General features: G+C 55.6%; 10 protein-coding genes and 1 non-coding gene across 11 annotated transcripts; 7 read left to right on the forward strand and 4 right to left on the reverse strand.

Annotated features, from left to right (window-relative positions):
* Positions 1-738: 738 nt before the first annotated feature.
* On the forward strand, positions 739-1169 carry F5Z01DRAFT_637792 (uncharacterized protein; the record flags this gene model as incomplete). Its single annotated transcript, XM_046262311.1, has 3 exons — positions 739-888; positions 946-1053; positions 1098-1169. 3 exons carry the CDS (start codon positions 739-741, stop codon positions 1167-1169), a joined length of 330 nt encoding a protein of 109 aa, XP_046116963.1.
* Positions 1170-4608: 3439 nt separating this feature from the next.
* On the forward strand, positions 4609-5913 carry F5Z01DRAFT_624592 (uncharacterized protein; the record flags this gene model as incomplete). The annotated part of the gene is made up of 1 exon (XM_046261381.1): positions 4609-5913. One exon carries the CDS (start codon positions 4609-4611, stop codon positions 5911-5913), a length of 1305 nt encoding a protein of 434 aa, XP_046116964.1.
* Positions 5914-6085: 172 nt separating this feature from the next.
* Positions 6086-6736, reverse strand: F5Z01DRAFT_637794 (uncharacterized protein; the record flags this gene model as incomplete). Its single annotated transcript, XM_046262312.1, has 1 exon — positions 6086-6736. The coding sequence occupies one exon, from the start codon at positions 6734-6736 to the stop codon at positions 6086-6088; it is 651 nt and encodes a 216-aa protein (XP_046116965.1).
* Positions 6737-6791: 55 nt separating this feature from the next.
* On the forward strand, positions 6792-7209 carry F5Z01DRAFT_675445 (LYR motif-containing protein 5A; the record flags this gene model as incomplete). The annotated part of the gene is made up of 4 exons (XM_046265145.1): positions 6792-6843; positions 6893-7036; positions 7091-7103; positions 7155-7209. 4 exons carry the CDS (start codon positions 6792-6794, stop codon positions 7207-7209), a joined length of 264 nt encoding a protein of 87 aa, XP_046116966.1.
* Positions 7210-7277: 68 nt separating this feature from the next.
* Positions 7278-10515, reverse strand: F5Z01DRAFT_659027 (uncharacterized protein). Its single transcript, XM_046263735.1, has one exon. It carries the CDS (start codon positions 10250-10252, stop codon positions 7307-7309), a length of 2946 nt encoding a protein of 981 aa, XP_046116967.1. The 5' UTR covers positions 10253-10515; the 3' UTR covers positions 7278-7306.
* A 1277-nt stretch (positions 10516-11792) lies between these two features.
* On the forward strand, positions 11793-12251 carry F5Z01DRAFT_659028 (uncharacterized protein). The gene has a single exon (XM_046263736.1). It carries the CDS (start codon positions 11806-11808, stop codon positions 12085-12087), a length of 282 nt encoding a protein of 93 aa, XP_046116968.1. The 5' UTR covers positions 11793-11805; the 3' UTR covers positions 12088-12251.
* A 515-nt stretch (positions 12252-12766) lies between these two features.
* On the forward strand, positions 12767-16094 carry F5Z01DRAFT_171857 (DNA polymerase epsilon subunit C). Its single transcript, XM_046257911.1, has 3 exons — positions 12767-13003; positions 13053-13981; positions 14028-16094. The coding sequence occupies exons 1-3, from the start codon at positions 12908-12910 to the stop codon at positions 15925-15927; spliced, it is 2925 nt and encodes a 974-aa protein (XP_046116969.1). The 5' UTR covers positions 12767-12907; the 3' UTR covers positions 15928-16094.
* A 2047-nt stretch (positions 16095-18141) lies between these two features.
* Positions 18142-20474, forward strand: F5Z01DRAFT_171839 (glucose transporter). The gene is made up of 5 exons (XM_046257910.1): positions 18142-18556; positions 18610-19196; positions 19294-19327; positions 19425-19500; positions 19551-20474. The coding sequence occupies exons 1-5, from the start codon at positions 18255-18257 to the stop codon at positions 20190-20192; spliced, it is 1641 nt and encodes a 546-aa protein (XP_046116970.1). The 5' UTR covers positions 18142-18254; the 3' UTR covers positions 20193-20474.
* Positions 20475-22141: 1667 nt separating this feature from the next.
* On the reverse strand, positions 22142-24836 carry F5Z01DRAFT_751477 (nucleoside phosphorylase domain-containing protein; the record flags this gene model as incomplete). The annotated part of the gene is made up of 8 exons (XM_046267049.1): positions 22142-22603; positions 22769-23322; positions 23344-23447; positions 23498-23636; positions 23684-23713; positions 23759-24201; positions 24242-24328; positions 24352-24836. 8 exons carry the CDS (start codon positions 24834-24836, stop codon positions 22142-22144), a joined length of 2304 nt encoding a protein of 767 aa, XP_046116971.1.
* A 469-nt stretch (positions 24837-25305) lies between these two features.
* On the reverse strand, positions 25306-26416 carry F5Z01DRAFT_171953 (uncharacterized protein). Its single transcript, XM_046257912.1, has one exon. It carries the CDS (start codon positions 26072-26074, stop codon positions 25502-25504), a length of 573 nt encoding a protein of 190 aa, XP_046116972.1. The 5' UTR covers positions 26075-26416; the 3' UTR covers positions 25306-25501.
* Positions 26417-26819: 403 nt separating this feature from the next.
* On the forward strand, positions 26820-26925 carry F5Z01DRAFT_t65. The gene has a single exon. It is a non-coding gene; the product is annotated as a tRNA-Met (tRNA).
* Positions 26926-27009: the final 84 nt, after the last annotated feature.

Consider the following 27009-nt stretch of genomic DNA (forward strand, 5'->3'; position numbering starts at 1 on the left):
GCACGCGACCAGAGCTTAGACGACCCGTCGCCCAACGCCGTACTTGTTATTAGTGGTCTCGATTGCTTCTCGTTTGGCGAGGCGGCGATGGCCCTTGCAGTGCTTGACTCTCGTGGACCAGGTCCAGCATGGCATGGAGACATGCCCGGGTTCGACCGCTTGACATACAAGTATAACCATATTGGGGTTGCTGAGCCAGACCTGGGGAGGAGGATAAAACGCACGCCAAGTCGCGTTTAGGACCGTTGCTGAGACTTATAAAAAGCATCGTCGGAAGATTTTGTGCCTTCACCAGGACATGTCGCATGTGGCTTCATGTCATGGCATATCCCGGCCCTCCTCGAAGGACCTGGCATGGTGGCTGCTTGCACTACGTACTTCTCTGGGAAGTGATAACTGACAAGCGGAGAAGTACGAAGTACCTGGCTGTACGTATAGCCGGTACAGCTTGTAGACTGTACTTGTACATGTCCATCTTCAAGATCAGTAATCATTAATTATCTAACCTTGTCTATTTTACGTTCTATGCCATAGAGAACTGTACGAGAGGCTGAACCTCTTGAGTCTACGTAGTACGTACCGGCCTCGTTATTTTCAAACGGGTTGTCCAATGTTCTATAGGTCTCGTCTCTTGCGAGTTGGTAGTTCCCTCGTACCCGTAGCCTTGATCTCGAGTCCGAGTGGTAGTCAGAGTCTAGCAGTCTCTACGTGCCATCTCTTCCCAACGCCTGTTGCACAATGACCGGCGAAACACAAGCACGAGACGCATACTACCCGCTCGGGATCACATTCGTCGTTCTCAACACGATAGCATGTGGACTTCGACTATGGGTTCGAATCTTGAAGAGAGCTCTCGGCTACGATGACTTGGCCTTGGGCATCTCGTTTGTGAGCTGAAAGCCATGTCCTTTGGCATCCATTGAGGCACGGACTGACAGCGTGTAGATCGGGTTCGTTGTATTCGTGGCCATGGAATTGGTCGCCATCCAGAACGGCATTGGCCTCGATCCCCTAGCTCTTGAGCCCCATCAGGATCCGATCACGGCAGCGAAGGTACGCGGGACTCAGCAATGAACACGACCATATGTGGCTTGAAGAAATCGATGCTAAAGGAATCATCAGTTCTTCACGATAGCGAAACTGCCGTGGGACCATCGGCACCCGCATAGTATGTAGATGCCTTGTTGCACCATATAAAAAGAGCAAGACAGTCAGTCGTGCGGTCGCCAGTAATGATCAAAGTAGCGACGTGCCCTGGCAGAGCTTGCAAGCCATCGCCAGCCTAGGTAGTATTGCTGAAGTTCGACGTAGTGTATGATATTATCCGCTAGCGTCTGATATTAGCCCAAACATCGACTTTCGAAATCCAAGGGATTCGGTGATGGACAATCAGAAACTCGATATCCCCTGCCCCATATTAGCCGAAAAGTGGCGAGCATAGCGGCTTGCCAACAACGCCGCCGCACACCGCTGAATTGGGAGCGAGTTGACCAAGTGAGGCTCTCTCTCGAACCGGCTGAAGCCTGTAGGTGCGCCACGAAGGGCAATTAGCCCGACGCATGGCGCCTGCGGCTGGGCCGTCTGGGGGTGCGGGGGAGAAGGAGTAATAGTATCTCGGTCAGTTGCACGGACAAACCAGTACAAGCCTGGCGAGGCCTGCCGTGGGAGAGAGAGAACATGAAAATAGCCTGATTACTCGACGAACCGCCTCCCCTCATCCTGCGAGGCTAACAAGGCGGGCTGACCGGTGATGGTAGACCGTAGACGTGATCCAGGTCCGAGACCAACTCGGCATTTGCGCTGAGAGGGGACCGAGGGATAGTGAATAATAAGAGCATTATCCCGCGAATCCTGCGGCGTTTCTGGCGGAATGATATGTACACCACACCCACCACTGTGAAAGCACTGGCAGAAGAAAGTGCACGGCAACGTTTGCCCGCTCTTCTGCATTGATTCCTCTTCTCGCAGTCCTCCTGACGAAGAGGATAGTCTCAGGAGACAATCGCGACACGCGCAGGACGACCAAAGGCGCAGGTGACAGGGACCGATAACAGCACGTCGCATCGAGAGGCGAGCGTTGCTTCTCCATCCCGAATCCTGCTGGGCTGTGTGCGCACTTGAGTGGCCGATAAGCCTACCTTGTTGTTGAAATTGCGCGGGAGCGTGACTCGTGTCGCAAATGCGAGAGGGGAAAGGACAGAGATCACATCTCAACTTTGGTCTCTTCGCCTGGATGAGGGAGCATCGCCAGCGATACATGTCCGGGTCCAGCCAGATGCATTAACCATTGCCTGGTAGCCGGATCATTTTGACGATCAACGACAGAGGTAGCAGCAGCAGCAGCAGCAGCAATTCGACGCCAAGCAAGCGTGAGTCGCGGATCTGCGCTGTGCTGCGTTGCCGACGCGAGCGTGAGGCTCATTGGCAGCACAGACGGATACGGTGCGACGGGGAAACTTCTTTCGACTCTGTCACAACACTTGTTGAACACCCAGCGCACAGTTTGATGCCACCTTGCGAGCTCTACCAAAGCCAGCACAGAGGAAGGAAGGGCTTTACCCCGTGAGGCATTTCTCAAAAGGTCCAGCTGCATGCCACGAAACGAGTCTGTCGAGTCAGTGCCGCAGAATCATCGACAACTCACCACCAGCGTCGGCTGGTCGGGCCAGGCTGCGAGCGGAGACTGACTGCCACTGCAAGCATCCCCGGGGTATTCAGGGGTGTTTTTTCCCGCGGTGTCAGATCTGTTCTAGAAGGTGGCCCGTCCTGAGACTGCAGGGTTCCTCGCGAGGTGCAGACAGAGGACAAGAGGAAGAGCAAAGACAACTGGACAAGAAGCTGCAGGCCAAGGAGCGTGAGCAGTCCAGTCGTCATACTACTCGACACCAGCGACGAGGAAAGCGACTGCAGTGGCTAGCCGCATGAGACGAGGCTTGTTTCGGTCCCTCCAAGAAAGGACTGGAGACGCATTAAACACGAAGCATAAACGCCGCGTCCGGGGACTGGAGCTGGTGTGTCACCAGCTGCCAAGACCCCAAACGGGCCAGTGGTGTCGGATACCTGTCGGTTGCGCGCGAGAACATACCGGGCAGCCAGCAAAGAGCAGCCAGCAATAGGACCAACAACAGCAAACCCCGGGAACGACGAGAAAAGGACAGGGAAAAGAAGGAAAAAGGAAAGGGAAAAGCGCGTTAGGCTAACATTACTCATTGGCGCCAGGAAATTAGCATCGACGGAAGAAGTGCAGGGCTATTCGTCGGGCGCCAGACCGACAGGACGCCGACCGTCCAGCAGGTCAGGGCAAAACCTGACAGGCACAGCCAGTGGCAGACCGACTCCGGGACAATTACAGGCTACGGCCCCTAGATTACAGGGGGCGGGGCATTTCGCGGCGGCATTATTGGGATCCTCCACCCCCACCTGAGGGCCCAAGGTCGGGCCTCGCCGCCTCACTGGAGCCCCTCGGAAGAAACCCAAGGCACGAACCGTCTCCACTCCGGACCGCGGAACTTGGAAAGGCCAGGCCTGGCAGCAGCACAAACTCAGGAGACTGACTGAAAACCCAGTGGTGGACCGTGGAATTGGATCACCGCCCACAGCAAGCCAGCAAGCAAGCCGCAAGCCCAGACCACCAGCCAGTCGCCTGGTGGCTCCAGGTTCCCACCAGCAAAGCGGACTCGACTAGCACTGGATGGAGTCCTGTCGCCCTTCATGTCCGAATTCTTGTACTCGGTTGTCCCCCCTCTGCCGACCTGGAAGCCTAACAAGTCCAGCAGCAGCAGCAGCAACGGCAACGGCAACAATTCTCGTGGCCCGTCGCAGCGGACCGACTCCAACGGGAGCAGCACCACGACTGGCAGCGACCTGACAGCCACCGCCCCAGCATCGGCATCGACATCAGCATCAACAGACCATCAGCAGCAGCTCGACCGCAATCGAGGCGCCGACGCAGAGACTGACGTTACGACCATTGACAATACTCCCCACGCTCGCTCTCGCCGCTCCTTGATCCGTTCCGCCTCGCGATCGTCCTCCAGCAACAAAAGTCACCACTACTGGTTGACAAAGGCCAACAGCACCAGCTCTGCCAATGACAGCACCACCTCGACAAACACATCAGCACTGACCACTAACAACCCCAGACTCTTGGACGGCGGCCGGCAGCACTCCAGCAGCAGCGCCCTCTCGCGCGCGCGTTCCAACAGCACAGCAGCCGCAACCAACAGAAGCAACAAAGACACCACCACCTCGACCTCCCCCTCGGTCGATCCGGGCCGCAACTCATCCTCCTCCTCCTCGACCGTAAGCGCACGTACCCGCTCCACAGCCGCCAGCCTCAGCGCCGTCACATCAGGCACGAGCTCGACAAGCTTCACCCCGCGCAAGCAGAAGCACAAGAACAAACCGAGCAGCGTCAGTGGCAACAGCGGTCCTGGAGGTGTCAACGGGGCACCTCCTCTTCCAGTCCTAGCAGCACCGTCTCTGCCGCCGAAACCACACGCGTCAACGACCGCGCAACAGCACGGCGGCATCAGCGCCACCACCGCCAACAGCAGGCCGCTGTTCCACGTGGACAGCATCGCGGCGAGCGATCTGAAGCATGTGGCCATGTACCCCGATATAACACTGGATGCATACCGGCCACCAGCCGGTCCCAAGGTTTTCCACACACCTGCTGGACGAGCCGAGTCGGTGAGCTCGACCAGCCTTGCCACCGCCCAGTCGAGCAAAACTGTCCTATCGACTGACCCGAGCGCACCGGACTCGACTCCAGTGCAGAGACCATTCGTCCAGCGGAATGGACGCTCCTACCTGCGCGACCAGACAAACCCGTACCCTCTCCCTGTGGACTTGACAGAGCTGCATCGCCAGTCTCTGCGGACCTTGCTGCTCATCCAGGTCCATGGCGCGCCCGTCGCCAGTCCGGCCCTGACGGCCAAGCCGCCCTTGAAGGTGCTAGATCTCGGCTGCGGATCGGGCTTCTGGAGCATGATGTGCCATCGCTACTTCAAGAGCCGGGGACACGGAGGCATACACTTCACAGGCATGGACGTGGCGTCCGTGGCCCCGAGCAATGGGGCCGAAGGCGGCAAGCCAGACCGCGACATGAAGTGGACGTTTGTCCAGCACGACCTCCGCGTCACGCCGTGGCCCTTTGCCGACGGCGAGTTCGACATGGTCTTCAACAAGGACATGGCGCTCGCGTGCACCACGTCCCAGCAGGCGACCGTCATGGACGAGAGCATCCGCGTCCTCAAGTCGGGCGGCACCCTCGAGATCTGGGAGACGGACCACTCCATCCGCATGCTGCGCAAGCACGTCCCCAGCGCCTCGGCCGCCAACACCCAGGTCGAGGAGCAGGAGGCCGCCTCGACGCTCGGCGCCTACGTCATCAACACCAACACGCCCCTCTCGCCCCCGCAGTCCGCCTACCTGCAGGAGTACAACGGCTGGCTCAAGCGCGCCATGGACGCGCGCGAGCTCATGGTCGAGCCCTGCACCGTTGTCAACCACAACCTCCTCTCCGAGGCCGAGTCTCTCAAGAACATTGGCTCCCACCGCGTCGCCATCCCCTTTAGCGAAGTCCGCTGGGAGCGCGAGGGCGTAGGCGGCATCGTCACCAAGGACGGCAAGTCGTATCCCACAAAGTCGAATCGTGAGCAGCCGCCGCAGATTATTGAGAAAAAGTCCCTCACGGCAGGTCAGGCCGCGCTGCGCCGGACCGCGCTCCTCACCCTCATTGAGGAGATACAGGCGCTGGAGCCCCTGCTGCGCGAACAGAGCGGCAAGAGCCAGGACGAGTGGGACGTGTGGATGAGCAAGATGACAACGACGCTCCTCAACGGGGGCGACTACGACACCCGCTGGGGCGAGTGTCTCGAGTCCGGCGCCTGGTGGGCTACGAAGCGGTGATAGCGAAACTGTGTGCTATTATGCAATGAAGGGATGATACAGCGAAAGGGAAAACGAAAAGGGGGGACTACTATACTGCGTGGGCAGCATGCGATGACATTTTACTTTCTTGTCGGGATACCTCTTTGATTTATATATATATGTAGGCCGTCAGTATACATTTTGTATATTCTTAGACTTTTTCCTTATCCTGATGACATGCCGCTCCCACGTCGTGTATCTGGCCGCCCAAGACTTCCGCCTCCAATGTCCACAGGGGCTTCAACGCCGTCTCCATGGCATCCTCGTCTGTCTGCGTACCCCGATACCCCTTCGCTCTCCCCCCATCCGCTATGGCAGCCGGACCACCCAGACGCACGACCTCTACCAGTATGTCGCCCATCCGCTGGACTTGGCCATGCTCGAGCCTCTTGAGGAAGACCATAGCGCCCTGATCGTGGTATACGTGCCGCCCGGACGCGCGCGCGTCTGCCTCGCTGCGCGGCGCCTTGGCCTGCGGACCGTCGTGGATGGGAGACCGCGTTGTTAGGCCGATAATCTTGTGGAGCGATGGGTGGTCGCGGTAGATGGAGGACACGGCTCGACGTATGGCCGACATGTTGGAGACGTGACTGTAATCCCTGCCTGGCTGCCGAATGAAGCCCACCGGAACAGCACCAGGTAGGTAGTCGTGCCAGCGACCTCGAGTTGGGGGAGGGCAAAGGAAGTGGTCGCCGGTCGGGCACAAGGCCCTCGGTGGTTGTGCGTCCAACTGTGGCTGAAGAGAAGGTCGGGCAGCCTTGTGTGGCTGCACTGTGGCGTCATGGTCTCTACATCTCGACATCACCGTGATGATGCCCGCCCTCGTTTAACCTCTACAACAAGAATGGCCCTCGATCATGCCTCCCTCTACTCCATCGTTGCGGCATCAGGTCATTGCCCTCTACAAGGGTGTGTGCTCCTCTGCTTCACACTGAAACAAGACTTACCGTACGTGTAGAACTGCTCTACCTCGGTAGGGAGTATCCTCTGGGCTATGATTACTTCCGCCCCAGGCTGCACAAGGCATTCATGAGCAAGGCCGGCGAAACAGATGAGGATAAGATTCGGAAAGGGATCAGCCAGGGCGAGTACGTGAAAAAAGGTATATCTCCGCGAACACTTGCCTGTCATAACGCAGTAAGCTAATACTATACAGAGATTGAGATGCTGTGAGCTCCCGTGGCTGGAAGAGGGCTGGCCATGTTTCGCTAACCGGGCAGGTACTACTTGAAGCGATACCGCACACTGAGGAAGCGTTACGATGCAGACGCATGACTGGGCCTAGGCCGGGGATATATACATCACTGAATGAGAAGAGTCTTGTGTAAAAGGAAAGACAAACACAGCCGGTTTTTGCCTACTATCTACTCCCTCACGAGACTGGACTGTTCGGGAAGCTATCGTTTTGCCCGCTGCCGCCACCACTACTGCCGCCCTGCGCGGGATAGCCAAACCCAGGAGGACGCTGTCCGCCCCGCCACGTTGGCAGAGATCCCTCGTCGTCGTCGCTTGGTTGCGTGAAGCCGCTCACATCGCTCAGCATGCTCGAGCTCCGTCCGCGCGTCTTAGCGCGGGGCTCAAAGGGTGCCGCGGTGGCCATGGCTTGCCAGGCAGAAGGGCCAGCAAAGGAGGAAACGGTAGGAACGAGATCGCCAGACGTGGTGCCCCAGACGTTTGACGGGATGTGAGGCGGGGCCGCAGGATTGGGGTTCCACATGCCAGGGTGTTGTTGTTGCTGCTGTTGCTGCTGCTGCTGCTGGTAGTCCCCCAGTTGGGCCATCTGGTCGAGAGACATGTGGACCGCACTGGTGCTCATAATGGCATTCAGCTGCGCCTGCATCGCCTGGATCTGCTCGACCTTGCCGGCGTTCGTGGCTCGGATGTGCGCCAGACGCTCCCGATAGTTCACTTCCACGGCGGCACTGTGCTCCTGCCACGTCACACGCTCCTGACGGCGACGCTCGGCCTCGTCGAGCCCCCGGTTGTTGGCGTCGGTGATGTTGGCCAGCTCCGTCTCGATCTTGTTGATGCGCGTCTTGATCTTGTTGACTTTGCTGATGAGATTCGAGTGTTCCAACTCCTTGGCCTTGACCTCCTTGTCCAGCTTCGACTTGAACTCCTCAAAGTCCTTCTTCTCCCCGTCGTAGAGCTTCTTCTCGGCTCCGTAGAGCTTTTCAACCTTCTTCTTACGATCGGTGAGTTCTGGCGCCGCATCATAGTTCTTGAGCTGGTCCACAAGGGCTTGGGCCTCGCGCTCCGCCTGCGATTTTTGGGTCTCCTGCTGGCGGATCTTCTGCCTGTACTTCTCGTCGGAATTGCCTGCAGATGACAGTTGATTATCGGCTAGTTCAATGTCCTTCTTCAAGTTGTTGATGCGCGACTTCCACTCCTTGCGGACTGTCTTGAGGCGGTTCTTCTCCTCGGTAAGCCTGGCTTCGGCGGCAGCAATGGAAGTCTTGAGCGTTGTGGCGGGTGAGTCGGGCTGGAGAGAGTGCTGCCCGTTAGGCGGCGCGGCAGTCCCGGCTTCTGTTTCGCGCTGCGGCTCGCTGACGGTGCGGATGCTTGTCTTGAACAGAACAGTGTCGTTGCTGCGGTCAACAAATTCGACGACGTACTTGGACGTGGGTCGGAGTCCATAAATAGCGCCTGTCCACCGAGCGCCCTCCTCCTCCTCTTCCGTCTCGCCACCGGGCGCGTCCAGCGGATACATGCGTGTTGGCTGCCAGAAGGCGTTGTTGATCCGGACGTAAAGAGGCTGACCGGATAGCTTCTGCGCCGAGGCTGGAATCGAATCTCCCTTGCTCCCCTGAACGCCGTCTTCTTCCAAGTGCTCATGGGGAAACAAACTGGTGTTAAAATGAACCTCATCACTACCCACGTAAACAATCCATATTTGGCGCTCTTGCCGCTCAAACGGCGCGTTGCCCAGATTGTGGACGTCGGTAGCGTTGGATCCAGCCTGTTCCCGTGACGTGTTGGACAGCTCCCACTCCTTCATAAATACAATCTTTGTGCTTGCGAGTGCAGCCCACAAGGGCTGCTGTAGGCGTATCTGTGCGCTTTGCTTCCTCCTCTTCTTGCTCACTAAAGGCGGCGCCGACGCCTGCTGGGCGTTGATTTCGATTTCTGGCGTAGCGAGAGTGGCGTCCGCAGCGTTGTCGGTGCTCCCATGTGGCTTTCCTGCTTCAGGGTCGCCTCCGTCCTTCCCGTCCTTGTTCTCACGCTCCCTCCTCAGATACCACTTTTTGATCGCCCGTATAGTTCCTTGGGTCAAGATATGCACGGCCAACAAACTCTTGGCCCAGCCAATCAAGCCCTTAGTCTCATAGTGCTCCTCGTGCAGCTTCCAAGGCTCGTGGAAGGCCGCAGGTACGGGCCAGTTGTCGGGGATGTGTCGAGCTATGCGTGCCCAGTGAGACTGGGTACCCCTCAAAATGTGATGCAGCATGACCCAGAAAAACGTTGTCGTGATCCCTCGTGACGCTCCATCACGCGAGCCTGTACCGCCGCCGAGCGTAATGGCAATCACCGGCTTCGCCAGGTCCTGCATCAGCTCTTGCAGTGGGTGCCAGAGAAATAGCCAGAAGAAAAAGAACATGACGTCCATGGTGAACAGTGTCACGGGCGCAGGCGTCGTAGCGGTGCCATCGAGGATTTCGGCAAAGTTGATGCTCACGTACGAGTTGAGCGTGACGGGCGGGACAAACGTAAGGAGCGCAAAGATGGCATAGATGAAGAGGAGCGATAGAGCCGGTAGGTGCATCAGAATAATCAGAATGGCCAGCGTATCCTGCATGGGAAGCGCCTTGAGCACGGTTGCGGCAAGCTCAAGGGGGCCCTGGTCGCGGTGAACGTTGACATCCTTCAAGGCATTGACGTCGATCTGGCGGTGCCCGGCGTCGACGCCGCCAGCACCTGAAGTCTGATGAGGCGCCATGTGCGATGAACCGGATTCGGACGAGGTATCGTCCAAACCTAATGCATCCAAAACTTTGCGCGCGCCGTTGATGTCGACAGAGTTCTCCGTGTCGTTGCCTGCATGGCTCTCCTTGCAGACGCCGTTGATGCTGGGCTGCTGCTCAGCGCCGCCGGTTCGGGGCGGCGACGTGGGCAGAGAATGGCGGGGCTGGCCAGAGGCAGCATGTTCAGCAGCCGTCCTAGGCTGCGAGCCCTGGGCGGATGCGTCGAGCTGTGCGTGGCTTCGTTTGCCTACGACTCGTTTGGCAGTAGCAGGGCCAACGAGCCCATTCTCGTGCCGAGTGTCGCGCTGACCGGCGGCGCCTGAGTGTCGCTTGCCCGACCCTGAGGCACGAGGCATGCGCAAAGGCCGAGGGAGTGTCTGGGACCGTCGCGGGTGGTCGTGCGTGGCCGACAGGACGGTGATTGTCGGGGAGCTTGGGTCACGAGTAGCGATGCGAGGGGCAGGGAGGCGTCGTCATGCGTGCAATTTGGACGCGGCGTGGAGGTAAAGCTAATTGTTGATTGAGCAATTGGGTGTAGCAAAGGTCGCTGTTTCTAGACGAAAGGGTGAAGCTTCGTCGCCGTCGTCGTCGGCGTCGTCGGCGTCGTCGGCGTCGTCGGACAGGCAGCGGCGTCGGACTATGGAGGAGTAAGAATACTCCCGTGGCCTGCTGGGTGATACAAATGGTGGGTGCCCGTGGTGGTGAAGGGGTGAGATTTTCAGAAGCGGGAAGAAGTGCAGGAGGATGACTGGACTCACTGGAGTCGAGTGGGTGGATGTTTGGAGGCAGGAACGGCCGGAACAGGAACACAGGCGCTGTCGTATTGAATTGTGATTGGTCAGAATGTGTCATGGACATGCTGAGTCCCAGATGATTTCCAGGGCTCCTCAGGGCCTGCAGCACCTGTACTCCACTGGCAGAGCCGCTAGATTCTTTGACTTCTGCATAATACGTATGTGCTTGGCCCTGAAACTGAGAGAAGCCCTGGGCTGGTTGAATGGATTTGACATGGGCTGGAGTTGTGCAGCTCGAGGGTCCATGCAACCGTAATGAGTCTACTGACCACCGCCTCACTCAAGCCGTCTTGCAAAATAAGCTACGGCCTTGCATTATCCTTTGTCGGTGCTAGCAATGGCGGCTCGGCATTTGACATGGCCTGGAAGGGTGTGCAGACGGGACATGGAGTACTCAGCACGCCAGGCGTTGCACAAACCAGCCAACCATGGCTGAGTGCCGAATTCCGCGAGTGCAACCCAGCGTCGAGGATCACTGTCCGCCAATCGCTGCGCTGATGATGTGCTGCCCATTCCTCGAATTCAGCATAGCGCGATGCTTGGGGTCGGATGGGGCTCAACAGCCCTTAGCTGCGACTGCCGTGGCAACAGTCTCGGCTTCAGCCTGATGAGCTGCGTTGCTTGCCCGTGCATGACGGAAAAAATGTCCGTAGACAAGCTTTTTCTTCTGGTTGTCTGCGCACTGGTTGACGTCGCTGTCCTCGGCGCCTCACGATGGCTTCATGTGGCTGGCGGCTGCCATTCAATCTCAGTTGGGGTACAGCAAACAAGAGAAGCTTATCGGGTTATTTCTGGGGTAAATCGCCCGATAATGTGGCTCGCCATGCTGCCTTCTAGTCTGCAGATACGACGCAAGTTTATCACACAAAGTATGCGCTGTCGAGTTGTCTCATCACTTGTTGCTTCTGGTCGAATGCGAGCAGCCTTCCTCATTCACACGTCAATGCTTGTCCAGAGGACAATGGAACTCTTGCCCACGCCGACCCATGCCATGCGCCATGCGGCGGGGCTGCCGCTCCATCAGTCACGCTTGACTGCAAACTTTGGCAAACGCAGCCTATCGTCCAGTCGTTGTCGTAGCCCCGCCGTCGATCACCACGCTGTTGCAACTGGCGATGGCATCCTTTACCCAGATCGTGATAGTGTCTGCAATTAGTTACTCCGTAGGGCAAGCTGACTTGCTGCGGCGGGGTAATTACGACAGAAAAGTCGGTGCCGCCAAAAGCCCCATCTCACTGAAGCTCTCGACGACCAGCTTCAAGTTGACGTTAGTCATTCACCTCAACCACACTCTCCCAACAGCCACCACCTTTCGTAGCCGATGTCCCCGTGCTCGAATCATTAGTGTTATGTCAAATTCGCAAGACCCGCGTTACGGTGGATCCAGTCGCTACTGATCATGGCTCTGAAAAAGGTGGTGTTAGTCGAGTTTGACGTCCTACCCTACAGGCTGATATGTATGTATTCTCTCAACACCCAAGGGGCATATAGTTGCACCTGACTCTGGGACGTTTTCGCCCTGCATGAAGGTCACACATTGGACTTGTCTTCTATTCTTTCACGATCGAGAATATAGTGTCCTAGTTCGTATTGAGAAGAGTAGCGTATCGAAACAGAAAGTCTCTTATGGTCGGTCTAGACGTACACGCCTTGGGCAAGGCCTTGGGTAACCTTACATATCCGTAGTGTTCCTGGTAGCATCAACTGATAGCAAAAGGGAGCGAAGATTATTATACCTACTACTATGCTAGTTAGTGAATTGAAAGCAGATACGGCCTTTCCTTCATCTTCCTGCGGAGCTCACACGCGCGGGCCATCGCCTCAGCACGAGCAGGGTTGGGCATTGTGTCTCATGGCTGCTTGTAGCTTTGAGGGCTGTCATAGCTACGCGTTGAATTGAGCTGCCTGTTCAGTTGAGCAAAAGGGATGAGAAGGACCATATAAAGTGGTGAGTCCTCGAGATATACCAGGCACCGGTGAGATGCAACCCCAGCTAGTTATGCATCTATCGGGACCGCATCACGCTAGGGTAGCGGGTGGAACAGTCCGCGATACTCGACCCCATCACCAACGCGACAGTTGCCGAACATACCAGGCTCAGGCTGCTCCCCTATGCCCGGAATTCGGGATGACGTGACTCCAAAAGCACAATGGACTTTGTGAGTATCAACACGTCACTACAGCTGAGCGTCGCTGACCGAGCAGTGGTCACGTCTCATGAGCCCCCTCTCTTCGGGGAGCTCGCGCCAGGACCAAGCCAAGGACCCCGCGAAGCGCCTTCACAGGTTCGAGAAGGAGTATGGGAATCTTCTGGTAGGTCTTGGCCGCTCTATACGGTCGCGATACACTTGCTCACTGACAGACAACATGGCGTACCTCGTCAAACCTCTCCCGCGATAGCGATGCTGCCGAAACGCTCGAGATCCGCCTGCAAGAGCTCACCAACATCCTCAGCGACGAGTCTAGACGACCCCTCCCGCATCCGTGCATTCAGTTCGCTTCCTCCCGCCATATTTACGTGCCCATCGGGAAAATAGCGACAACGTCGTACAACGAGTGGATCATCAAGGAAGCTGTTTTGTTCTTCGCGACGCTCATCGAGAGTGAGGAGGAAGCTTTCGTCGAGAATACAACCTTCTCGGCAAGCTTGACCAATCTTCTCGTGAGAATCACCGGGCCCAATAGTGTGCGGTTGGGGCTGGACACCGAATCGAGGGTGGTGGAGCTGGCGTTCAACATCACGACCAAGATTCGCCTCGCCCCTGATATTCTACCCGCCTGGTTCAAGGCACAGGACAGCCAAGATGAGGGAAAACGGGACTTGCGAGAGAAATTTGCGGGACGGACACAGAGGGCTGACTTTCCGCTCTTCTACATCCTCATGGACTACATCCACCACGAGGGCAAGGTGGGCGACTTTGCGAGGACGGGTCTGCTGTATATCATCGAGGCCGCGTCGAGTTCGACACTCTTGGAGCAGTGGATAGTGGAGAGCGACCTGTCTACACTCATGGCGACTGGACTCGGAGCTTTATATAGCCAGCTGAGTCGAAAACTGGTCATCGATCACCTCCCTCATCAACTGCCACCGATCCTGGCCTTCTCCGACTACCAACATCCTACATCGAATTTCGAAGTCATCAGCTCCTGCTCGCCCGAGTTTCAATCGCACATTGAGACTTTTCTGTCTCACCTGCTCTTCTGGCAGGACGTGCTGAACCACTGCAAGTCGGTGGAGGTCAAATCAACGCTGCTGGAGCACTTCCAGGTCATCTTCCTGCAGCAGCTCCTGTGAGTCTCGTATGTCTGGGAACTCATGGCCTAGCTGACATTCCAGGTACCCATCGCTCCTCGAGTCCTCCGATATTGACGGGGGTTCGTCAGTGGCGGTCTTGACATACTTACGGCGCATCCTCGAGTCCCTCGATCACCCTGACATGATCAACCTCATTCTGCATTATCTGCTGGCGCTACCAGAAGCGCCAGATGCACAGAGCGACGCGCCTAGTTCCTTGATCAGCAGTGCCAGGAAGCGCAAATCGATGGATCTGGCCACGATGATGGCGTCCAAATCTGACACTGCCGTCACGCCTCTCCTGTTCAACCTTGTCGACCTCATCCTGGCCTGCCTGCGGTCCAAGAATCAGCAGACAATTTACGTGACGCTTCAACTCGTCTCGGCCATTCTCAAGAGGCACCATCGATATGCAGTCATGACATTGCTCAAGACTGAGGTGCTGCCCAGCCACGTGGTGCATCGCACCATTGGTGCGCATGAGCAGGAGGTTGAGTACCTTTTGAGCCTGGCCGGGGCCGTAGGCGGCCAGGACAACTTCGACGACGTCTACGACTCCCTCCTGAAGGATACCATGGCACGACTCGAGAGCCACCCATGCTCGCTAAAGCTGGTAGCACCACACGTTGGAAAGAACCACAACCACAAACCGGCTGCGCTATCTGATTCTCTACCGGGTGCACCGCGAGAAGTACGTGAACATACACTGCGGCCAGATGACCCTTTGCTCAATGCCATGCTTGACTTGCTCGAAACGTTCTTTTTGAACCCTGTGGAGACGAACTTGTCGGTCACCGACAGCCTAGTGGATCTCGCAACGTGCGGCTACATGAGTATCGAAGGATGGCTAGCTCGGAGCCCGCATTCGTACCAGTACGACGAGGATGAGGACGCTTCAGAAGAGGAAGTCTCCGGAGACGAGGATGCCAAGCAATCTCCAACAGCAGATGCTGCGAAGCTGACCACCGAGCCGCAGGACGAGCAGGCCAAGTCACAAAAGGACTGTCGACGCAGGCCACAATGGAATCAGCAGTCTCTGCCACGCTTGCTCAACATTGTCAAGCGACTCTGTGATCAGGTCATCACATACAAAGAGACGGTCCCCAGGTTTGACGAGCTCCTTCAGCAAAGACGAGAAGCTTTCCACACCGCAGACATGATCCTGCACAGCCCCAAGCCTCAACCGAGGGATATCCCAATGACTCTCGGAACACCGGACCGTCGTAGTGACGAGTTCTCACGGAGCGGCTCCCCGTCAAGGCCGTCAGCGTTCGAGGGCCTCGCACAACGTCTGCTGTCGGAACTCGGTACGCCTAGTCGCTCAGGCAGCCCTAGGGGCCGCAGAGACCAGAACCGCGGCGGTGGCAGCAGCGGCGTAGCGACACCATCACAGAGGGTGGACAACTACGGCATGGCGAGCCCACGCACGCTGCCCATACCGCCGCCCAAGGAGTTCCCCTTTCCCACGCACAACGGCTACCGCACAGCGTCGCCGAGTCGCATTGGAGACGACATTGGGGTAGACCTCGACAACCGGGGAGACATGCATCCGAGTCGTATAGCGGACTTTGCTGCCGCCGACCAAACTATCCTGTCACAACGGATAGGTCTCCCGGACAAGACGATAGACCCCATCCCGCTCAAATTCAACAAAGCGCCCATCAGGGAACCCGTCAGCACGTCAAGGGAGGATGAGGAGGACGAAGATGAGTTCAGCAAGGCGGCTATTGGCCCCGACGCGGACGAAATGGGTGACGAGGACGAAGACGAAGACAAGGGTGCGGAAAGCGAGAATGACGAGCCGCAGTCACCACAGGACCCGGAGACGGTGTCGGTGTCCCATGTTGTCACCAACGTCATGATCTTCCAGTCGTTTGTGTTCGAGCTGGCGAGTCTGGTGCAAGTGCGAGCGGGTCTCTTCAACGAGGTGCGGTTCGTGTGAGTCTGTCTGGGAAAGGATACATAGGGCATTGCATGGCGTCGGTAAGCAGATAGTGCATGGAGCTTTCACGTTGGCATAGGAAAGGCGTGTTCGATATCTCTGCTAAAGACTGCTTCTGACGTAGAGGTTTCGGGTAAGTTGTGATCAGTAATAAACATACTACGCCAAACACATGTCTCGTGTAATTTCACGACGTCACAGGTCACGCTTTGGTATTCATGGGTTCGGGATGCACACCACTCCCACGTTCCTGACTCCTTAGCAGTTGGCGGCCGCTCAGCCTACAAATCGGCGTACAGCGGCTCACCTTGGATCCTCCGACCACGCGACGTTGATGATGTGGGAGGCCGATGCCATGCCATGCATGCAGACAGAAGAAAAGGTAGAAACGACATCAGTCTGCGCCAGAAGGTTTACATGGTCAACTTGTCAAAGCAGAATCACGGGCCCGTCTTGTCTTGGCTGCTGTCATAGCTTGATCAGCCTCGTCAGGCGGCTGGTGTTGCTCGGAAGCAGCTGCCGAACCGCCCCCGTCTCGCGAGCCAAGAAACTCTCCGCAGTCACGTTGCGGGCTTGCTGGGCCCCCCTGCCTGGGGTTATAAGTTACTTCACGGGGGCTATCGAGATTTCAGAAAGGAGAGAAATATAGGGGAGGCGTGCTGACATCTCCTCGACTGTATCGAAGAGCCAGCACAGATTTGTTCGTCAATTGGATGTCTACTTCTGTTGCAAAAATCGCGTGCTGGAAGTTTTGGCTGCGGGCAATTCGGGTCGCATCACCGCAGTTGGACACATTCGGGCTAGAGCAGAGCGAGGCGTCGATCTGAGATCTCGATGGGCGTCATTTCATTCGCACAGCGATCCCTGTCGGCTGCATGGACACCATCCCCACGGCCCACGGGCTTCCAGATACGTTACGTATGGGGTTAAGCTCAAGTGAAACTGCGGTTTCCGCGCTGGACGTCGGCCCAGCAGTTGCTCGAAGCCTTTCAGCGCGTGCGCAAGCAGCACATACATTTTGGAAGACGGCCAGGGTGACATGGGTGGCGTCCTAATTTGAAAGCTAGGCGACCTCGACTTGACATTTCCAAGCGCGCTGGGGCCGGCCCGGGGACTGGAGTCGACACTGGGGATTTCGGACCTACTGTGGGGAAGATATCGGGGTTGCCCACTGTCGCTCCAGTCCGTCTTCGTTTCACAACTTCCTTTACTTTGCAGCATGAATTCATGGGTGGAGATGCCTGGGAGAGGGGGCCAGCCTTCCCTCTGGCTAATTTCTGCACTGACGCCCGGTTGGGCTAAGCGAACTGTCATTCATCGACGTATTAATTATTGGCAGGTCTGCTACCAATAGACTGCCATACCTCGCGTCCTTGACCCGCGCCGGCAAACTCATGCAGGCGTCCAAGTGCCAGATAATCCCATGCGGTTGCAGCAGCGGGCAGTCAGCCACCCGCGACTGGGGTTCTCCCGCCGTCTTGCTCCCATTCGCCGCGCGCTCTCGCGACCCTGCCAGGAGGCCTGCGGGCGTGCGTCATACCGCGACTTCATACGTGTTGATGGGGAGACATTTGTTGCCAAACTCTGTTCTTCGCGTACGTACGTAATTATAATACACCGGCAACCCAAGACGGCCAATTGCTCGGTCTGGACACTTGGAGCTGCTGCATCGTGGACGGTGGGTGACAATCCCCAGCCCACCATCAATCCATCCACGCTCGTGGGTGCTTACAAGTCAACCAGCGGTTGTTGTTGTATTATGTGAGGAAAGTTGTAGATAAAAGAATACCCACCAATTAGGCAGCATCATTAGCTGGCCCTGGCACTGGTAGTGTGCGCGAATCCTTGTCTGTTCACGCAGCATCGAAACCACGTATTGCTTGTTAATAAGTAATCAGATATGACGAAAGCGCTCTCTGGCCGCACGTCTGTGTCGGTCTTCGCTAATCCTTCGCCAACCCCACACAGTCGATGCACGTTCCTGGTCGCGTGTGGTGTGGGTGATGGTGACCATGGGGAGGGTGGAGACCTCTCCTTGCGCTTTGCGCCGATATGGCGCCTTTCTCGGATTGGAAGAGGGCGCCTCAGAGGCTCTGTGTGACGGTGTGCGATACCCCCTGTGTTGGCCAATGTTGATGCGTGGTATTGCTTGGCTTATGTGGTAGTAGCTCGGTCGATCCATGCTGCAAGCAACATTGGTATAAGAACCGCCAACATCTCAAGCTGTTGGTTGGACTCTCTTCTGTTTTGGCCAGGTGCGAAAGACGCAGCCTTCAAGACTCTTTACTCACGAGCCAGAGTTCCAAAGGCTATAACTACTACTCAACATGGCCATTGGAAACATCTATGTCATCGCCGGCGTGGCCGTCATCGGTGGTGGCCTCTTCGGTTTCGATATCTCCTCTCTATCTGCGCAGCTCGGGACACAGAGCTACAAATGCTACTTCAACCAGGGCCCTGACGGTCCACCATTTTCGAATGCAGACCACTGCACTGGACCACGTCCGTTGGTGCAGGGCGGTATCACAGCGGCCATGTCGGCTGGCTCGTGGGTTGGTGCCCTGGTTTCCGGTCCGCTCTCTGACAGACTGGGCCGCAAATGGTCCATCATCATTGGAACAATCTTCTGGTAAGCACGACGCGAATTGTCTGTGGTACGAATTTGTGCTAATGCCTGTACAGGACCATCGGATCTGCCATCTGCTCCGGTTCCCAGAACATCGGCATGCTTTGCGCTGGTCGAGCTATCAACGGCTTCGCCATCGGTATCGAATCTGCCCAGGTTCCCGTCTACATTGCAGAGCTTGCACCCCCATCCAAACGCGGTCGCTTTATCGGCTTCCAGCAGTGGGCCATTACCTGGGGCATCCTCATCATGTACTACATGTCCTACGGGTCCTCATTCATTGGCGGGCGCACCGCCCAGACCTACAGCACAACTACCTTTCGGTTGCCGTGGGCCCTTCAAATCATCCCTGGTCTCTTCCTCGGTATTATGATGATCTTTCTGCCAGAGTCACCTCGCTGGCTCGCCCGCAAGGACCGCTGGGAAGATTGCCATGCCGTTCTCACCCTTGTCCATGGCAAAGGTGACTCTTCACACCCCTTTGTCATGTCTGAGTTGCAAGATATCAAAGACATGGCCGAGTTTGAGCGTCGCCACGCAGATGTCACCTACCTAGATCTTTTCAAGCCTGCCATGATCAACCGCACCCTGATTGGCCTCTTTACGCAGATCTGGTCACAGCTGACCGGAATGAACGTCATGAGTAAGTCCACACGATCAGAGTCACACCAGGCCACTGCAAAGCACTATGGAGCACTTGCATGGCAACAAAGAATAAAATAACTAACAATAATTCACAGTGTACTACATCAATAACATTTTTGCCATGGCTGGGTACGTGGGGCCCCTTTCCTGAGTGCACCGCCCGCGCGAGGTCGCAGGGCCACCATTTTTTGACGATACACTCCGGAACTTCGCTAACATCATCCAGATACGAAAGAAACGCTGCTCTACTCGCCAGTAGTATTAATTATGTAATAAACGTCCTTTGCACTCTTCCCGCATTGGTAAGTTGTCAATTAGAGTGTCGACGACGTTTTATTGACCATGGCGGCAGATCTGGATGGATAGATGGGGTCGTCGGCCTACCCTGTTGGTGGGCGCGTTTTTCATGTGCCTCTGGATGTGCGTCAACGCAGGTGTCATGGGAGCCTACGGGCGCGTCGTTCCAGGTGGTGTCAATGGAGTTCCCAGCCAGTCTATGGAAGTCACCGGAGCCCCTGCCAAGGCCCTCATCGCGGGCACGTACCTGTTCGTCGCGAGCTTTGCGCCTACCTGGGGCCCGGTGAGCTGGGCCTATCCCCCCGAGCTGTTTCCTCTCGCTCTTCGAGGCAAGGGTGTTGCCTTGGCTACGTCTGGTAACTGGGCTTTCAACACCGCGCTGGGTCTCTTCGTCCCCGAGGCCTTTGCCAACATCAAGTGGAAGACCTATCTCGTCTTCGCTGTCTTCCTCTTTGCGGCGTTCTGGCATGTCTTCTTCCTGTTCCCGGAGACGGCTGGAAAGACTCTCGAGGAGACCAAGGCCATCTTTGAGGATCCCAATGGTATCAAGTACATTGGTACTCCCGCGTGGAAGACCCGCGTTGCCTCCAAGGCTTCCCGGGCAGCGGAGCGCGGCGATCTTTCGGCCAAGTACGGCGAGAAGGAGGCCATGACACCTCCCAATGAGCGTGCCGTTCATTCAGAGACGAACGTTTAAGTCGAGGGGCAACAGGTGCCTTGTTCCGGAGCGCGTTCATGGTAGAGTGGGACACGTTGGCGGAGACACGAGGTCGTATCTTTCGGCTGTGGCAAGAAGGAAACACAAAGGCAGCGTCCTCAATACGCGATATGCTTTGTTGGTCAATACTGGCTAGTTGCTGTATCAAAACTTGAGTGATTTCAGTCAACCCCTATGCAGTTGTGATTCAATTTGGCCTTGTGACCAGACTATGCGATATGAGCATGCACTGTGAGTGCATTGGCAAGACGTGTGATATAGCGCACCTCAACAGTACAGTGAGGTCCAAAACGAGTGTCCGCTTTCCTGTAATACAATGAATTATAAGAGCGGCTATTTCTGGACGCGGTGGAGACGTACAGTGCGAACAGGAAAAGAACCCACGAGTGCAAGGTAGCCGTCACATTTGCGAACACTGCCCCCCTGCGGTGCCTACTATATGCACCCCACCAAACATGCTTCACTTACCCCTCCGAAACTCACGTGATCTAGCATAAAGCATAGCCAACCACGGCTGAGCCTTCACTCTAGTCAGGATGCCTCATTGGCGAGAGCTTCGGGACCTATGAATACTATAGCACGCAGTGGCCTAGATAAGAACGGAAGCTGTGAGCTATTTACTAAGAGGATAGGCAAAGTCAATCCCAGAAAATCCGTATTTAAATTTGGAGCTGGCTAATCCAGTCTTCTAAAGTAGAGACAGAAGCCTTCGTATGTAAGTGATCTAAGCCCAGCTTACGTTATCTTAGCCGAACGCATTCGCGCATTAATTTAGTAGCTTCCAATACCATTCCCATACGCTTCCAAGTGTGGGCGAGGTTGTTCATGCTTGTCAGCGTGGAGGGATGGTCCGCCTTAAGCTTCGTCTTGCAAATCTCTATCACCTACACCTCAAGCGTCTCTGCCTCCTCCCATCGGCCCTGGTTCCAGTATATTAACGCCAGATTGCCCATGCTTGTCAGCGTGTGGGGATAGTCCGCCCCAAGCTTCGTCTTGCGAGTCTCTATCACCTATACCTTAAGCGTCTCTGCCTCCTCCCACCGGCCCTGGTTCCTATATATCGCCGCTAGATTGCCCATGCTCGTCAGCGTGTGGGGATGGTCCGCCCCAAGCTTCGTCTTGTAAATCTCTATCACCTATACCTTAAGCGTCTCTGCCTCCTCCCACCGGCCCTGGTTCCTATATGTCGCCGCTAGATTGCCCATGCTCGTCAGCGTGTAGGGATGGTCCGCCCTAAGCTTCGTCTTGCGAGTCTCCATCACCTACACCTCAAGCGTCTCTGCCTCCTCCCACCGGCCCTGGTTCCTGTATGTCGCCGCTAGATTGCCCATGCTCGTTAGCGTGTCGGGATGGTCCGCCCTAAGCTTCGTCTTAAAAGTCTCTATCACCTGCACCCCAAGCGTCTCTGCCTCCTCCTATCGGCCCTGGTTCCAGTATATTAACGCTAGATTGCCCATGCTTGTCAGCGTGTGGGGATGGTCCGACCCAAGCTTCGTCTTGAAAGTCTCTATCACCTACACCCTAAGCGTCTCTGCCTCCTCCTATCGGCCCTGGTTACTATATATTAACGCTAGGTTGGCTATGCTTGTTAGCGTGTCGGGATGGTCCGCCCTAAGCTTCGTCTTGCGAGTCTCTATCACCTACACCCCAAGCGTCTCTGCCTCCTCCTATCGGCCCTGGTTCTAGTATGTTAACGCTAGGTTAGCCATGCTTATCAGCGTGTCGGGATGGTCCGACCTAAGCTTCGTCTTGAAAGTCTCTATCACCTACACCCTAAGCGTCTCTGCCTCCTCCTATCGGCCCTGGTTCCTGTATGTCGCCGCTAGGTTGCCCATGCTCGTCAGCGTGTCGGGATGGTCCGCCCCAAGCTTCGTCTTGCGAGTCTCCATCACCTGCACCTCAAGCGTCTCTGCCTCCTCCCACCGGCCCTAGTTCCTGTATGTCGCTGCCAGGTTGCCCATGCTTGTTAGTGTATCCGGGTGCTCTTCGCCTTGCGCTTGGGCCAGTATTCTTACAGCTTGGCTTAAGTAGGCTTCGGCATTTTCCCAGCTACCTTGATGCATGAAAAGACCGCTTATATTATAGAGAAGCGATGCTCGGGGAAGTTTGGCGGCCTCCACGTCCTTTCCATGCGCTGTTAATACAGCATGAGCATGTGGTAAGTACTGCAAGCAGATATCTCGGGTTTCAAATCTTCCCCATGGAAAGGCATTCGACACCACCTTTAAAGCTGCTACCGTAAAGTCGTCCGTTGCTCCCCTAGTAGCGAGCCACTTGCGAGTTACGAGCTGGACTAGACGATGCATATCCACCGTGTCATTCTTTCTATTTGAGACAAAGGAGAATGCAATGAGAGTACCTAGTGCCTTCGTCACAGCCTCTAAGCCACTCTAGCCTTGTTGGTTATCTAGCTGCGTAGATGTCTAGTAATCCTTCACGAAACTTTTGGGTATACCCTAACGATCCAAAAGGCTGATTATTGAAAGCATAGAGCTTGCCAACGGATGCTGCTTTTCGATTTGCTCAAATAAGATGACCCAAGTCGCTGTTACTACCTGTAACGTCTCGGAATCTCTTCCGAAGGCTTCAAATAGCTCGCTCAAACGGTTGACCAGGACTTCGTTGCTTTCATCTAGTAATTGTAAGTAATCCTCGATAGATGTGCCGTTCTCCTGCATAAAGGCCGTTGCTTGCACGAGTGCAAGAGGTAAGTGTTCGAGTCGGGATGCGAGTCGCTCTGTGGTCCCCACTGTGATATCATCATCCTCCATAGTGGATCGGATGAGCCGCATAGCCTCCGCATCCGTTATTTTCGCTACCTGGATCCGGTGCTTCGCAGGCGCTAGCCGGACGGCGGTCTGCTTATTCCGGCTCGTAATTAGGATCGAGCCGTGCCGGCACGAGGGCACGAAGCGACCTAGTTTCCCTCTGCCAATAGCGGGACCTGACATGTGGATGAGTTCGTCCTTTTGTGATGGGGCAAAGAGCTCGGTATCGTCCGCATTGTCGATCACCATAAGCCAACGACCCCGATCCGTCTGCTCAAGCCAGGATTTCACCAAGGATAGTATCTCCGCTTGGGGATCGTCGTAACCGGCAATCTTACATTCTTAGGCAATAGACGTATAACTCTGTAAAAATCGCTCTGGACTGCTTGCATGGGCCCAGAACACGGATGTACTAGGACATATTTCCTGGAGCCAGTGCACGTAGGATAGTGCAATCTGTGTTTTTCTTCCTTTTTGTTAGTTACCCGGCTTATCTTTCGAAGTTCGATCGCTTACCCAATACCTCCCAAGCCATAGAGAGCCACTCTCGATCCTAGCTTATCCGCATGCGTACCGAGGCCGAGCTGTGACATAAGGGTCTCTAGATAAGAGACTCTCGGCACAAAATTTTCGTTCTTTGGGTGCGGAATAACAACTAATAGCCTATTAGAAAGATACGTAGCTCGAAATGCCGCGACATACACCATGGACCCTTGGGTATCTGTGTTATACCTACCGCCCGTTAGCTCGTAGACCTAGTAAAACTCGGCCACGTACTTTCAATCGGCACCCACTCCTGGAGAAAGCCCTTCATGCACGCCGCCGCGGCTGCCGCAGCATACCGCTGCCACACCTTGTTCTTGTGACTGTCCGCATAGTCGCATGCCCCTTTAATCACCACGCACGGGAAGCTATCCCATGCGCCCGCACCCTCCATCTCGAATGCGACCACGTTTTCTTCCTTTGCGATCCTATCCCGGTCCCTTCCCGACTTCATCACGGTGCTCCCAGATACGATCAATCCAAAGTGAATGCTAGGGGCCGGCTCGTCAGGTTCTAGCAGGAGCCGCTTGCGTGGCACGGGAGTACCAGAGCAGCCAAGGTCACCACATGTCTTATGTTCATCTATGTGCTTAAAGTCGGGCTCAAATAGCCTGTCACGTGCCTTGCCGGGGTAAGTGGCGCCTAGCTGTGGTGTTGCTCGAATGTCGCTTAGGTAGCTGGATGTGCGCTTCGTAAGCTAAGCTCGACCCCGAATACCACGAAATTTCGCGAGTATAGATCGAATTTCGGATAGGGGTCTTCCTAAGCTTTCCAGCAGGGTGTTCTTCCGCATAAAATGCCCATCTATATGCCGTCCGAAGTCGTACTGCACCACGCCGTCACTAATGACGATATCGCCTAGCACTCTCTCATCGCTACCATTACCGGGAACGATGCCACAGATTCCAACGACGAGTCCTAATCTGATGTTAGGGTAACTCGTCTTGCAAGCGCTCGCAACGGACGCGGCATTCGCTACGCCTATGCCCGGCATGTGCGCCAGTACGACATTATGGCGGCCGATAACACCTATAGAGTACGAATTAGGATCGCCGGGTGTTTTGTCAAATGATAGGCCGCCGTCATCCCAGTGCTGGTCGAAGACAGCTTCGACTGCGTTAGCTTCTAAGGGGAGGGCGCAGAGAACGGCGACGTGAAAGTCATTGCGCGAGGCAGGGCGGGGCGATCGGTTGCTCGTCGCGCGAGAGGCTATGATGGTTTGTCCTTTCACTGAGTGGGCGGCACACAAGTACGAGGAGATAATCGGCTCCAATAAGTCATTGAGTATCGTCTTATTGTACTCCGTACTCATGTAGGAAACAGATAATTAGCTAGGAGCTAAAAGCAGGACAAAGCGGGGTTTGCTCTCCCGTGATATGAACGAAACACGCAAAGTGCACAACTAATATTAAGCGCGACAGCAACCAATCAGTGCCTCATCCCGCCTCGCCTCGCCTTGATGCAGCTTGTAGCGCTGCATGCTGTGACTGCGCCGCCAGGCTATAATTGGTAGCTGCAGTAAACGCAGATGCTTGTTTGATACGCCGATATCGTCGACGCTGTTCTTGTGCGCAGAGTGAGCGAACGCCGTCGCATACTTTCGCAAGTGAGCCTATCTTATTGGCTATGGGGATGTGAAAACTCCTGCCAGTGGGATTAATTCAGGAACGAGGTGAATTGGAGAGAGGCGAGTTAATCCATATTAATGAATCACGTGACATGACGCCTCCTCAAGAGAGCTGGCTGGCTATGTGAGTCACGTTTGGAACAACTAGAGCCAAGGGGCCTGGCAGCGGAATAATCGCGGCTAAAACCGAAGAGGAAAACAGTTCAACGCGAGCTAGTAGACTCTTCACCGACCGAGCCCAAGCACCTCTGTTCGCGACACTAGCACAGCCATGGCACGACAGCTATCTCATAAGAAGCACAAGGAAATTCGGGCTCCGCTTCTGAAAATCAGACGAGTCGAGCAATTGCTCAGAAAGTACAGTGCAGCGAGCGCGCCGTCCGAAGAATACGTTCTACCATTCGCCGTTTTGGCCGCACACGGCCACCCCCGAATAGAACCGGCCGGCCGTCTCGTCTCCTACTATACATGATTGATACGCTATGCGGCAAGCTGACACAGGATCCATGCATGTATGCATGTATCGCGATCTGTTCATCTACGTCTGCCCAGTTGACGTCGGACCCCGGGAAACGCCCGGGTATGGCCTCTTCGCCGCGAGCATTGATTGAACATACGAGTTGTGTCTCTTCAGCCTCGTGGGTGTTGGCTAATCGCTTCTGCGCCACGACATCTGCAATCTCAGACTCGAGTTTATCGTCCCAAAATATGCTGGGGTAGGATATGATATTCTGGACCGCATTCCCAGTGAGCTTGTGGAGCCTCGTCTTCTTCTGGCAGAGTGTCCATTTCAGGGTGTAGGGTGGGCAAGAAGTCTTGCTAGGCTCTGACATGACCGGGAGAAGAAACCCCAAATTCACAGTCCTCGGAATAAAGCTACTGGCTGGGACTGTATGCTTCGACCATAATGACGAGAAAAACATCGAGCAGAGATTACTCGTGAACAGCTTTGAACTGGGGGCAGAGAGGGAAATCAATAGTTTTGTTAGGCAGAATCCCTTCTTTCCACGCTCTTCTAAAGGGATAGTGGGGCCAGCAACCCCACCAAGCGCGCGACCTGGACAGGAGAGATCATGGCGGACATCAAGGCTAGCAGTGAGGTCCCGATAGATGGGAACAGTAAGAATAGGTTAGAGAGAATTGCCGGAGTAGCAGGAGGCTCATTATATGTGGGTGACCGGATCAAGTAACTAAATGGAGCATAGAGCAATTTCCTACGTTAGGCATCAGATGTGTTTCAGAGGGGTGGGACCAGACGCTGCAGGAGTGAATGTAGCAAGCGAATACAGGGGAGACAGCTTCGCAATTGTCGCGCTACCTCGCGCTCGTGTAGTCTATCCCTGGGCGCACTGTAGGGCTCCACCGCGTCCAGAAATAGCCGTTGTTATAATTCATTGTACCACAGGAAAGCGGACACTCGTTTTGGACCTCCCTGTAGTATTTGCGTGTGCAGGCCTCACAAGACTCTGAGTTTCTGGTTTAAGAATGAATCGGACCGGAAGAGGTCGGAGCAATACCCGGCGAGTTGACCGGATCAGGAGAAATACGGGGCTCTAGCCACCAATGAAGCGATATGTCTCCCAGTCTGTCCGCCGCACATTTTAACGGCGCACATACCCGCCCTGACAGTAGCCTTCATAGACCGAACTCTCAAGTCCTCGAGCATCTGTCTTCATGGCGCAGTTGGCTAGCGCGTTGGTCTCATATTACATAATATGATCAAGCTCAGTCTTGAGTTATCCAGAGGTCGTGAGTTCGAGCCTCACTGAGGACACTCTTTTTGCGCCTCTCATCGAGAGGTGGTAGTCACTCGTGAAATTTCCTTTTTGCTTGCTAGGCCATTTGGTGTCTCTTACGT

Source organism: Emericellopsis atlantica, assembly GCF_019669845.1.
Source record: "Emericellopsis atlantica unplaced genomic scaffold F5Z01scaffold_18, whole genome shotgun sequence".
NCBI classification, from domain to species: domain Eukaryota; kingdom Fungi; phylum Ascomycota; class Sordariomycetes; order Hypocreales; family Bionectriaceae; genus Emericellopsis; species Emericellopsis atlantica.